The sequence below is a fragment of the Rhinoraja longicauda genome, chromosome 16 (genome assembly GCF_053455715.1).
Source record: "Rhinoraja longicauda isolate Sanriku21f chromosome 16, sRhiLon1.1, whole genome shotgun sequence".
Taxonomy (NCBI): domain Eukaryota; kingdom Metazoa; phylum Chordata; class Chondrichthyes; order Rajiformes; family Arhynchobatidae; genus Rhinoraja; species Rhinoraja longicauda.
The window spans coordinates 23,706,209-23,719,954 of NC_135968.1; the positions used below are offsets into that span (position 1 = coordinate 23,706,209).

At 43.6% G+C, this 13,746-nt stretch overlaps 2 protein-coding genes across 5 annotated transcripts in view; one reads left to right on the forward strand and one right to left on the reverse strand.

The window, feature by feature from the left end:
* dennd10 (DENN domain containing 10) overlaps nt 1–7,706 on the reverse strand; it is a 32,378-nt gene extending 24,672 nt beyond the window's left edge. For 2 of the 4 annotated variants that reach the window (XM_078413427.1, XM_078413426.1), the window contains exons 1-2: nt 7,599–7,706; nt 7,370–7,488 (exon numbers count right to left, since the gene is read on the reverse strand). In XM_078413427.1, coding sequence (XP_078269553.1) covers nt 7,370–7,409 — 40 coding nt within the window. In that variant the 5' untranslated portion in view covers nt 7,410–7,488; nt 7,599–7,706. Of the gene's footprint in view, nt 1–7,369; nt 7,489–7,598 lie in introns of those variants that run through there. The other 2 variants (XR_013548303.1, XR_013548302.1) reach the window with 1 other exon arrangement.
* A 3,878-nt stretch (nt 7,707–11,584) lies between these two features.
* Nucleotides 11,585–13,746, forward strand: part of eif3s10 (eukaryotic translation initiation factor 3, subunit 10 (theta)) — a 38,611-nt gene continuing 36,449 nt past the window's right edge. Inside the window, exon 1 of the mRNA XM_078413429.1 lies at nt 11,585–11,756. Within this exon, the coding sequence (XP_078269555.1) occupies nt 11,708–11,756 (49 nt within the window). The 5' untranslated portion in view covers nt 11,585–11,707. The remainder of the gene's footprint in view (nt 11,757–13,746) is intronic.

Genomic DNA, 13,746 nt, shown 5'->3' on the forward strand with positions numbered 1-13,746 from the left:
CAATATTATTTGCTGTTTATCTTCTCTATCATTGAATACAAACACTGTAAATACACACTCACAGCCACGGGAATTTTCATTTGCCCAATCACAATAGTCTACAATGATTGCAATTCTATTGCAAACGATCTTCTAGTAGAAAATGCTGGAATTACTTAGTAGGAAGAAAGGAAACCAAGAGTTACCATTTCAGGTTGAAGATTGATTGACTGAAAGATACAGCATGGAAATGGGCCCTGTGGCCCACCAAGAACAGGCCGGCCATCGATCACCCATTCACACTAGTTCTATGTTATCCCACTTTTGCATCTGCTCCCTACACACCAGGGGCAATTTACAGGATCCAATTAACCAACAGAGACACACGTCTTTCGGATGTGGGAGGAAACAGGAGCATCCAGAGGAAACCCACGCAGTCACAGGGAGAACTTACAAACAACACCCGAGGTCAGGATAGCAACCAGGACTCCGCTACTGTGAGGTTGTGGCTCTATCAGCTGTGCTACTGTAATGAACAAAATTCACCAACTCCCGTGGTGCAGGATTACAGCTTGTAGAACTGTACCTCACAGCTCCAGCGTCACGTGTTCAAACCTGTTACCTCAGGGATGCTGCCTGTATTATATACATGTCCTCCCTTGACCAAGAGTGTTTTCTCCAGGGATTCTGATATCCTCCCACATCCCAAACACATGAATGTTGTTAGATTAATTGGCTGCTGTAGATAACTCCTGATGTGTCAGTGAATCTGGGGGCAGTTGATGGAAGTATCACACCTGAACAAAGGTATTAAAGGTATTAAAAGGGCCAAAGACACCCATAGGCAACGGGTGGAAGACCACTTCAACACCACAGACACCAGAAGCATGTGGCAGGGTGTCAGGGACATCACTGGCCACAAGAGCAGCCCTGCCTGCCCCCACAGCGATATGGCACTGACCAACGAGCTTAACACCTTTTTTGCCCGCTTTGAAACTGGCAAAACCACCCTGAGTGGAAGAACCCCAGCCGAGGCGGAGGGACAGGTCTTGCAACTGAGCACACAGGAGGTACAACACGCTCTGCAAAGGGTCAACCCACGCAAGGCTGCAGGACCGGATGGAATTCAAGGAAGGGTACTGAAGGACTGTGCTGAACAGCTGGCTGAGGTATTCACCAGGATCTTTAACCTGTCATTATCTCTGGCTACGGTCCCCAAGTGCCTGAAGTCGGCTATCATAGTTCCGGTGCCGAAAAAAGCAAAGATCTCCAACCTGAACGACTACCGCCCGGTTGCCCTAACGCCGATAGTCATGAAGTGCTTTGACAGGCTGGTCCTCTCACACATCAAATCCAGCATCCCTGACTCACTGGACCCACATCAATTTGCATACAGGGCAAATAGATCCACAGAGGACGCCATCTCTCTGGCTCGTCACACTGTCCTGAATCACCTAGAGCAGTGGTTCCCAACCTTTCAAATATAGCGACCCATTTTAGAACAAGCAATCATGAAGCGACCCCAACCCTTAAAATATCTTATATATACATTCGGTTTTTGTACAACAAACTGCCATATATTGCGATTATTGAATTATAGATTATTTATTCATAAAAAATTCCAAAGCTCCTACAAACATTAATTAATTGCAAATCAATTCAAAATTGTTCGAACACACAAATTTCCACCGTTATGTAAAATATGTTTATGAACTGACTTTAATGAGACGGCTGGTATTGCAGTTTTTTAGCTAGCAATTCTATCCTGGGCTCCGTTGTCGATATGGCACACCTCAAGTCGTCTTCCAGATTTAATTTATTTCGGTATTTGTTTTTAAGGATGAGAAGTTGGGAGAATGCTGCTTCACATAAGTAAGTTGTTGGGAAGGGCAATAAATTCCTTATCGCGATTTCTGATATTACTGGGAATTTTTGGAAACTTTTTGCCCAAAATTCTTGTAGTTGCAATTCACCAAACCATGATTTAGCTTCAAAATTGTTTTTTAAGTCGATGAACTCTTCTTCTGCTGCTTCAGGGATATTAGATACATTGGCATTGAATGGGTTGATTGTAAGGGAGAAAGATTTGCAACATTCATCAGGAAAATAACTTCTTAATCGAACAGTAAGAATTTCCAAATGCTCTTGTATCAAGCTACATAAGTCATCGATGTTAATTTCATTTGCCGCTTCTTCAACAAATTGGACAAGTGTTGGGAACATGTATAATTTCTTATGGTTAATTTTGGTGATCCAGAGTTCCAATTTCATTTTGAAAGACGATATGTTTTCAGACAAAGATATTATCGTACTTTCCTTACCCTGTAATCCTGTATTAACACTATTAAATATCTCAAAAATGTCGACCAGGTATGCCAATTTGCACAACGTAAATTCATCCGTCAACAATGATTCATATTCGCTTGCATTTTGAGAATCGAGAAATATTTGAAGCTCTCCTCTTAATTCAAAAAATCTCTTCAACGCCTTTCCTTTCGAGAGCCATCTTACCTCTGTGTGAAACAATAGTGCTTCATGCGTTGATCCCAAATCCTCACATAAAACTTTGAAGAGCCGTGTTGCAAGTGGCCTTGATTTAACGACATTTACTGCTTTAATCACTCGGTTAAGCACTTCTTTCAATGGTTCAGGTAACGTCTTGGTAGCTAATACTTGTCGATGAATCATGCAGTGAGTCCCAATTACTTCTGGAGTCACTTTTTTAACCAACGATTGGAAGCCAGACTTACAGCCGAGCATTGCAGGTGCCCCGTCAGTACAAACTCCGCATAATTTCTTCCATTCAATTGAATGTTCATTAAAGAAATCATCAATTAAATCAAAAATATCAGCAGCAGTAGTTGAAGTTTGCAGAGGCTTACAACACAAGAATTCTTCTTTAATTTTTTCATTTTTATAATAACGAACATACACAAGAAGTTGTGCAAAGTTTGTCACATCAGTAGTTTCATCAAGCTGTATGCTGAACAGCCCAGTTGGAGTTTCTTTTAATTCTTGAATAATTTGGCATAAAATATCCTCGGACATATCTGTTATCCTTCGTTTTACCGTATTGTTTGACACGGATAGAAGCGATAATTTATTTACCGCTTCAGGACCGATCATGAGACGTACAATATCTTTGGTGCATGGAAAAATAAGATTCTCAGCTATTGTGTGTGGCTTTTTAGCACGTGCTATTCTTAATGCAACCGTGTATGAAGCTTCAATGGCGGCTACATTTTTGTTTTGAAATAATCCACTGCTATCAAGCCGGCGGCTTTTGACACCAACAACTTTTGCTTTAAAAAAGTCAATACTTTTATCTTTCAAATCAGGGTGCTTAGTTTCGAGATGTCTTTGAAGTTTAGCTGGTTTCATAGACTCATGAGCAAGAACTTCCAAACATACTACACACTGTGGTCTTTCCACACCTGCATTAACTATGTCAGTGAATCCCCATTTCAAGAAATCATCACTGTACTTTCTCTTTCTTACACTCATTTTTAAAGGGTTAAGAATCACTCGAACAAAACTAACTACGTGTCACTGCAAGCGCGCGTACAACACTAGGTAAGTGGGAGGAGCGACAGCGGTGGCGCGACCAAGACAAAACAGAAACCAAACATGTTCAATACTGGCTTGAGTGACAACACGTTGTGTTGAGTGACTTAGGGAACTGTTACATTTAGTTTCATAGTATGAATTTATATAACTATCTTAATATGCATTTCACCGTGTTTTATATAATATTCATATCAGCTCAAAATCATTTAACGACCCCATGGCATTGGTGTCGCGACCCCGTTTGGGGTCGCGACCCACAGGTTGGGAACCACTGACCTAGAGAGACAGGGCACGTACGTGAGGATGCTATTCATAGACTATAGCTCCGCCTTCAACACAGTCATCCCCACCAAGCTCATCACCAAACTCCACCAGCTAGGAGCTGATCATCAACTTCCGCAGGTCACATAATGGGGAATATGCCCCGATCTCTATCAACGGGGACAGTGTGGAGAGAGTGTCCAGCTTCAAGTTTTTGGGCACTCACATTTCGGAGGACCTAACATGGTCCAATAACACTGCTGCGCTGGTCAAGAAGGCACAACAAAGACTGTTCTACTTAAGAACACTGAAAAAGTCTGGTCTACCCCAACAGCTGCTGACGACCTTCTACCGCTGCACCATAGAGAGCATCCTAACGCATGGCATCCCTGTGTGGTACCTCAGCTGCACGGAGGCAGAAAGGAAAGCTCACCCTCAACAACTTCTCCTTTGACTCCTCCCACTTCCTCCAAACCAGAGGCGTAGCTATGGGCACTCGCATGGGCCCTAGCTACGCCTGCCTCTTTGTCGGGTACGTCGAACAATCCCTGTTCCAGACGTACACTGGCCCCATCCCCGAACTCTACCTCCGCTACATTGACGACTGCATTGGTGCTACCTCTTGCACCCATGCAGAACTCACTGACTTCATACACTTCACCTCCAATTTCCATCCTGCCCTTAAATATACCTGGACTATCTCTGACATCTCCCTCCCGTTTCTGGACCTCACCATCTCCATCACAGGAGACAGACTAGTGACGGACATTTACTACAAGCCCACCTACTCGCACAGCTATCTGGACTACACTTCTTCCCCTGCAAAAAGTCTATCCCCTACTCCCAATTCCTCCGTCTACGCCGCATCTGCGCCCGGGATGAGGTGTTTCAGACTAGGGCTTCCGAGATGTCCTCGTTCTTCAGAAAACGGGGCTTCCCCTCCTCCATTATAGATGAGGCTCTCACTAGGGTCTCCTACATCCCGCAGCTCCGCTCTTGCTCCCCCTCCCCCCACTCGCAACAAGGACAGGATCCCCCTCGTTCTCACCTTCCACCCCACCAGCCAGCGGATCCAACATATCATCCACCAACATTTCCGTCACCTACAACGGGACCCCACCACTGGCCATATCTTCCCATCCTCTCCCCTCTCTGCGTTCCGCAGAGACCGTTCCCTCCGTAACTCCCTGGTCCACTCGTCCCTTCCTACCCAAACCACCCCAACCCCGGGCACTTTCCCTTGCAACCGTACGAGATGCAACACCTGTCCCTTTACCTCCCCCCTCAACTCCATCAAAGGACCCAAACAGTCTTTCCAGGTGAGACAGAGGTTCACCTGCACCTCCTCAAACCTAATCTATTGCATCCGCTGCTCTAGATGTCAACTTATTTATATCGGCGAAACCAAGCGCAGGCTCGGCGATCGCTTCGCTGAACACCTGCGCTCGGTCCGCATTAACGCAACTGATCTCCCGGTGGCCCAGCACTTTAACTCCCCCTCCCATTCCCAGTCTGACCTCTCTGTCATGAGCCTCCTCCAGTGCCATAGTGAGGCCCGCCGGAAATTGGAGGAGCAGCACCTCATATTTCGCCTGGGCAGTTTGCAGCCCGGTGGTATGAACGTCGACTTCTCCAATTTCAGATAGCTCCTCTGTCCCTCCCTTCCCCTCCTCCTTCCCAGATCTCCCTCTATCTTCCTGTATCCACCTATATCCTTCCTTTGTCCCACCCCCGACATCAGTCTGAAGAAGGGTCTCGGCCCGAAACGTCACCCATTCCTTCTCTCCCGAGATGCTGCCTGACCTGCTGAGTTACTCCAGCATTTTGTGAATAAATCGATTTGTACCAGCATCTGCAGTTATTTTCGTATATCTTGCTCTACAGCGGGTAGTCCATAGAGCTCAGAGGGCCATCGGAACACAGCTACCAGACTTGGAGGGCATCTACAACACACGATGCCTCAGAAAAGCCACCAGCATCCACAAAGACTCTTCACACCCCTGCAACAGTCTGTTCGAACTCCTTCCATCGGGCAGACGATACAAGGCCTTTTACGCCCGCACCTCCAGACTCAGGAACAGCTTCATCCCCAGGGCCATAGCTGCTATGAACCGGTCCTGCTGAGCCGGATGGCCACAACGCATAGATCAACTTGCACTTTACCCTGTCTAAAACTGTTACAATTGTTTCGTTTCGTTGGGTTGCTGTTGTCTAAATTACTTAAATTATTGCATCGTATGGGAGGCGCATTCCCAATCTCGTTGTACCCCTGGGTACAATGACAATAATGATATATTGTATTGTATTGTATTGTATATGGATTAGTGCTAGCGAATCTGGGATAGTGGATAGAAGTACAGGTTCACCAACAATTTTCTGGCACTTAGTCTCAGAGTCTTTCTGGATTACCTGTTTTGCTTGACCAACAGAGATCACGGCCTCTGAAAGAAGTCCAACGGTGCCGGAACTATCCGCCTAGGCTGCCCAGTGGCAAAGATACTGCAAAGTCGACCTCGGAAGTCAGCGATGGGAACCCATCTGACAGCTCCTGCCGGGCCAGAGTTCCGAGTTCCGGCCGCAGGGAGCAAATTCGACTCGCCGATCCGCGCGGATGTCCCGATGAGGCCACGATTGGCCACCTCACCCGGACTAGGCACCACATTTTCGGGGGGACATCCGGGGGGAGGGGGGGGGGGGAGATTTCAAGTGCGCTCTCGTAATTTTGTCCCAATTAAAGGAGGTGCCGCGCCACCAGTTGCCGGAAAATCGACGGTGGACCTGTGTGTGGATCAGTACAAGCGAATCCGGGACAGTGGATCTTTAGTGTAAGGGAAAGGTTTGCATAGACTTGGCCGGCTGAGGGCATGTTTCCTGCTTTCTGACTTCAATTTTGGCAGTCTGACAGTTTCCAGATTATTATCATTTTTATTTACAGTCCTCTAATGCAGTTGATTTGCAGATTTCGGAGTAGAGGGCAAGTAGGCACAAATAAAAGCTCTTACCCTCTGAGTCGTACCCTTTGAGAGCACAGATGGGGGGCGAGGGGGGTCGCGCAATCCTTGGGCAGAGGTGGGGAGAAATAAGAAATGAAACAACAAATCCACTGACAGGAATGAACGAGTCTATTAATGGCTCGGGTTTCGGCAGCTCTGACTGCGAATATGATCACGGGGAGAGGGCTGTTTTTTTTCCCCAAAACAAATGCTTTCCCCAACAGGGCCACAGTCCTCGGCTCAACCCGTTTCTTGTGGCTGAATGCGAGTATCAACCGTATTTTGCCAATATCAACCGTATTTTGCCAATATCAACCGTATTGCTGTCGATATAAAACGCACTCACTGGGTGAATCTAACCGCGGCTGACAGCATCCCCTGTAATTACTCTGCATTGAACTGGAAGTGAATCTTTTGGGATCTTAATCATTGCAATGCTGTAACGGAGGGGTAGGGATTGAGGCAGGGCCGGGCAATCTGCAAGCTTTGTGTCTGCCCAAAAGGACCCAAGGGCAGGGAAAGGGCCCGTGTAACATGCAAGCCGGCGCAGTGAGTTTCAGGGTTCTTACCGACAAGCCCGACGCTCAGCATCAGAGGGGTTCCAGCCATGGTCCAGCCAGCTCGGCTCTGCAGCAAGAAAACCAGGACAGGCCGTCTCTACAATGAGTCTTCAACAACAATGCCACTGCTGTGAAAGAAAAGTATACCAACTGACTGTAATTACCGCCGTGCTGCCACCGATATAATGTATCCTGTGGTATTGCATCTAGTAATGAAAGCACTGTCAATTATAGTTACCATTGCTGTTGTCTCACTAACTTTACTGTTACTTGACGTAGATCTTCCAGTGTCTGTTTCTTGGACTGTTCCTATTTCAGAGGAAGTAACTTTTTTTTTGCCGAGAATTTCCGCATTGTGATCTTCAGACCCCTGGTGCCTCAGTTATAAACTGCCTCCGCTGCCTCCGCCAAAATCTCCCGGGCGGGAGCGGGTGTGGAGAAATAGCACGTTGTAGATTTTCCACCGTTCTCTGAAACGATTTAAAAAATGTGTTTTGTTTGCAAAGACACAAGGAGTAATAATAATAGAAATGCAGCAATTAGATTATTTTTTAAAAGGTCCATCAACACCTTAAAATATACAAGTGGGTTTTTGCCAATGTATAAATTGACATTGTAGCAAATGTGGTTCTCAATCAAAATGAGTTACAACAAAGAAATGTCCTTTAACATATCATCATCGTAGATCATAAGTGATAGGAGCAGAATTAGGCCATTCGGCCCATCACGTCAATCATGGCTGATCTATCTCTCCCTCCTAACCCCATTCTCCTGCCTTCTCCCCATAACTTCTGACACCCGTACTAATCAAAGAAAACCCACGCAGGTACAAACTCCGCACAGCCAGCATCCGTAGGCGGGATTGAACCCGGTTTTCTGGCGCTATAATTGGCATAAAATATATGATTGCCCAAGAGGATATGGTGTCTTGTTTGTACAGTATCTGAATAAAACGCCTGACTCTGTAAAATTAGCCCATTTGTACATATCAGGCAAATCCCATAGGATCTGAGTAAACTAAAGATTATATATATATAATCAAAAATCCTGATACATTTATATATATATATATATATATATAAATGTATCAGGATTTTTGAAAAATTATTGACAGATTCAGTTTAAGGCAGTAAAAATGTTATTTAGATGAAAGTTTTTCTATTATCAAGAGAATCAAAGAATGCGGAGAAAACATTGCAAGTTGAACTGAGTTGAAAGATCATTCAATATCTTAATAACTGACAGAAAAACGTATTTAATAATAATAATAATAATAATATTCATTTATTGTCATTGCAACGAGTACAACAAAATTTAAAAATAGCCAATCCTGACGGTGCGTAAAAACATATATGCAATAAATGCAAAAACAAATAAATACAATTATATTAAGTACAAAATATTTTTTAACAGTGTTGCCTAGTGCAGAAGGTAGTGTTCAGTTCTCGTATGGCCCTGGGGTAAAAACTGTTCTTAAGTCTGTTTGTTCGGGATTTGATCGACCTGAAACGTCGACCAGAGGGCAGATGAACAAACAGACGGTGGCCGGGGTGGGATGGATCTTTTATTATTTTGCCTGCTCTACTGAGGCAGCGTAGGCTGAACAGGTGCTCCAGGGAGGGCAGTGAGCAGCCGATGATCTTCTGGGCCGTCGTGATGACCCTCTGAAGGGCCTTCCTGTCCTTTTCTGAGCAGCTGGCTTTTCTTTGTATTGTTAATTAGTTAGGAATTGCCATTTGAGATTTTTCAAGGTGGAAAGCTGCAGTATTGAATATTGTTGGAGCATATTTGAACCAAGCATCAAGAGACTTTCATGTGCAGGAAGGAACTGCAGATGCTGGATTAAACCAAAGATAGACACAAAAAGCTGGAGTAACTCAGCGGGACAGGCAGCATTTCTGGAGAGAAAGAATAGGTGACGTTTCAGGTCGAGGCCCTTTCAGTCATCTACTTGCTTTTCAGAAGTCTTGAACTGGTAACAGCAATGCAGAGAACTGAGAATTCCTCTTTTTTTTTTTACATGCAACAGATTGGGGTTCCAAAACAAAATATCCCATTCATAATATAAAGAAGAATTGAAGACTGTTTACTATTTCATTTCAAGTTATTAATATTAATTTAAGGTAAATTATCTTTTTGCACCTTTTTGAATTTTAAGGCAAATTTATCTCACTGAAAATATACATATGACAAACTTGTCTACAATGTTTTTGAAACTCATTCTTGCGATGTAACAAACTCATCATTCATTGTTCCGAGTGGCTTCACAACCGTCTAACAATAATTAAACCCAAAAACAATGGCTATAAAGTATTTTCAGTTAAGGTGGTAAAGATGTTATTTACTTGAAAGCTTTGCTAACTGAGGACATAAGAATGAAGCTCGCTGGTGTAAGACTGGTCACAAATAACCCAAGCTAGTTGAGGCCAAAGGTTTGTATTTAATCAGTTAAACTTAATCCACTTTTACAAATATTTTAATTTTTTGGGATGCTTTAAAATTAAATTCAAATACCCTTTTTGCCATAATAACATTTGAATTTACATTCTTAGTAACACAATTGCTACACCTTTTATTGGTTTGCAATGTAGATTGGTAAGAAATATGTTTGCTTGCCTAGTAAATAATGCATGATAAAAAATAAGATGTTAATAGTTAAATGCATATTAAAAATGGAGTAAACGTTGATGATATATCTATTTTTTCAAGGTTATAATTTAACAATGCATGCATAAGTATTTACCTATCTATAATCTGCAATTGATTTCATAATTATGATTTGATGCATCCAAAAATACATGGTATGTTTGTAATGTACGGATCCCATTCACACTGAATATAAATTCTATTAATTGATATACATTATGCCATTCCTTATAAAGATTATTATAGTTGCCTAAAACACAAAATTCAAATTAGATCTGTATAATACATATAAATCAGAATAAGATACATTGAGGGCACATGATAATTGAACAAAACACAAATGATTAAGATTATTCAGAGGTTTTTGTTGGAAGTGAGAACAATGACATGGTACAACGAAAGAATTCCAATCTATTGAGCAAAATGACTGAAATATTGCTGACCATCGATCATCTGTTCAGACTAGTTCTTTTGTTATCCTACTTTCGTATCCAGTCCCTACACGCTAGGGGCAATTTACAGAGGTCAATTAAGCTGTAAACCCGCAAATCTTTGGGATGCAAGATAAAACTGGAGCACCTGGAGAAAACCTATGTGGTCATGGGGAGAAGATGCAAATTCCACACAGACAGCATTGGGGGTCAGGATCACCAGATCTCTGGTGCTGTGAGGCAACTGTACCAACCGGCCACTGTGTCACCCAAGTCATAAAGCGATGCTTTTTGAAGAGTAGCCATGTTGAGATGAAGAAAACACAGCAACTAATTTATATATAGCATGTTCCCAACTAACAACCACATGATACTATTAAATAAAAGATCTGGCATCTTGGGTGGCATGGATGAGATGGACCGAAGGGCCTATTTCTGTATGACTCTAAATCTTTCCGTACTGTTAATAGTATGGGCCTAGCCCTTCAGGATAACCCTCAAAGATAGTGTAGAAACATAGAACTGCAGATGCTGGTTTAAACCAAAAATAGACACAAAGTATTGGCGTAACTTAGTGGGTGAGGCGGCATTAACAATCATGCCTGGGCATGATTACATCCACTTGCAGGATCTGAACACAGGGTTTAACATATTATTCAAAATATTTTTTTAAATGAATGAAGGAACCAGAGAAAATACAACACTGTTTCAAAAACTATGTGTCGAGAGGAACCCGACCCGAAACGGCACCCATTTCTTCTCTCCAGAGATGCTGTCTGACCACTCCAGAATTTTGTGTCTATCTTCCTTCAAGAACTATTTTGGTTAGAAATTGAAATAAATGGAAATTGAGTCTGATTTCCTGCGATTGAGACTATCGGGCAGACGCAGTTTTTTGGTGCATGGACGCATATTATTTTTCTGGAAAGACCTGTGAGTGTAGTGGATGGAGATGAGGAGCGTGGAAGCATGTATGTATGCATGTATGTATTCATGCAGCAGCACAACTCCCTGCTGCAGCCGCAGCTCTCGCCTCTTGCGCTCCGGGCACGGACGTGGACGCGGGCACGAGTACCGGCGCGGACGTGGGCGCGGGCACGAGTACGGGCGCGGACGTGGGCGCGGGCACGAGCACGGCTGGGGCGGGGTCACGAAGTGCTGGCGGCCTCCATTTTGAAGCGGCCGGTTCGTGGAGTCGGGAGCTGTGGGCTGTGTGTTGAGTTGCTGTCGCCACCGCCGCTGAGGGAGGGTCGGAGCGGAGTCTGAAAGCATGCCGGCATACTTCCAGAGGCCGGAGAATGCCCTCAAACGGGCCAACGGTGAGTCTGGGAGGGAGACTGAGGCCCGGGCCTTTGCCATATGGCTACGGTGTCGCTGGGCGGCGAGTGAAGGAGCTGCAGGCCTCTGGCTCACCCGGCCCGGCCTGGGCCTCGCCTATGCACACGTTGCCTCAGTCCCCCCCAAACTATGGCGTCTCGTCATCATCCGATATCAGATGTCAAATAAAATCGGATTAAAAGTTGATTGCACCCCCCTTCAAGACGGAGAGAATTACGCTTCCACCCCTTTTGAATTTAAGCATCGTCTTTTTTTTATTCGGATATAAATTAATGGATAAATAAGCTATAAATAAGTATTTTTCTGTCCATTAGAAACATTTCGTATCTTGGTTTTTCTCTGTATTTGTGCGTTTACGGGATGCACACATGATTGGAATGACCCGGCATTTTTCATGCTATCTACTATGGCTGGTGCTCAGATCACGCGTGTACTTCGTCTTGCTTGTTAAAATCATACTGGTCCTTTTTCCCCCTGATTAATCCGTCTCTATTTATGTTAATGTTTTCAATCTCGGGATAATTGGAGGCTGCCTTTCAATTTGGGATGTGAAGGGTAAATTGGGTGGTGGTGGTTGTCAGAAGGGTATTTAAGGCAAATCACCAGATCATTCTGTAGGAATTGGCTAATTCAAAGGACTGGAAGGGAAGTTCTGGCAAATTTTAATAAACCTACCTGTGATCATTCTTTTCATTTTTGCATTTTCATGTATTTATAATTTTCACTTATTGTGAGCATTGAATTGCAAGTTTTAAAGAGTTCACAAAATAAGACTTGCGGATGGTAATGAAGACTGTTAAAGCAGGATGTAGATTATTTGTAGATTTGGGTGAAGAGATGATAGATGGAGTTTAAGCTGGGAAAGTGCTGTTACACTTTGGAAGGCCACATTTAAAGGGAAAGCAAATGGCAGGACCCTAACAACATTTTTTGCACAATTATGAGAGGCATAGATAGAGTAGACAGTCAGAACCTTTTTCCTAAGGTGCAACGGACTGTTCCAGCTGCTACGGTCAGGCAAACGCCTCCACTGTCATGTTGTGAAAACGGAGAGGATGAGACGGAGTTTCTTCCCACAGGACATCAGGACTATTATAACTCCAGGGACTAAATTTTCTTTTCTTTTCTGTATTAATTTTAATGTATATGCTGTAATTGTAAAAAAAAAATTGCACAATCCGCAGGCATTGCCACTTTCATTTCACTGCACATCGTGTATGTGACAAATAAACTTGATTTGACAAGAGGGTGTAGCTGTAAGATAAGAGGGGGAAAGTTGAATGAAGATGTGCAGGGCAATTTTTTTAGGATAGTGGGCCTGAAACACTTTGCCAGGGGTGATGATGGAGGCAGATACGATAGTGTTTTTTAAGAGGCTTTTAGATAGGCCTGTGGAAATGCAGGGAATGGTGGGATATGGATCATGTACAGGCAGATGTGATGAGTTTAACCTGACATCATGTTTGGCACAAACATTATGGGCCAAAGGCCCATTTCTGTGCTATATTCTTCTGTGTACAATGGGGTCCAAGTCCATAGCTCCTGGAAAGTAGCAAACAAGTAGATGGAACTTTAAAAAAAGGCATATGGTATGCTTGCCTTCATTTTTGGGGCATTGAGTAAAAGTCATGAAGTCATGTTGCAGCTTTATAGAACTTTGGTTAGGCTACATTTAGAGTATTGCAGTAATTCTCATTGCTACATTATGTGAAGGATGTGGAGGGTTTGGTCTGGGTGCAGAAGAGGTTTACACCAAATACCTGGATTAGATGGTATTTGCTATAATGAGAGGTTGGATGAACTTGGATTATTTTCTCTAAGAGTGTCAGAGGCTGAGGGGAGGTGTGAAAAAAGTTTATAAAATTGAGAAGCAAACATAGGATAGACATAACCTTTTCCCCCAGGGTGGAAATATCACAAGAGGGCATTGCTCTAAGGTCAAAGCGAGAAAGTTTAAAAATATGCTGTGCA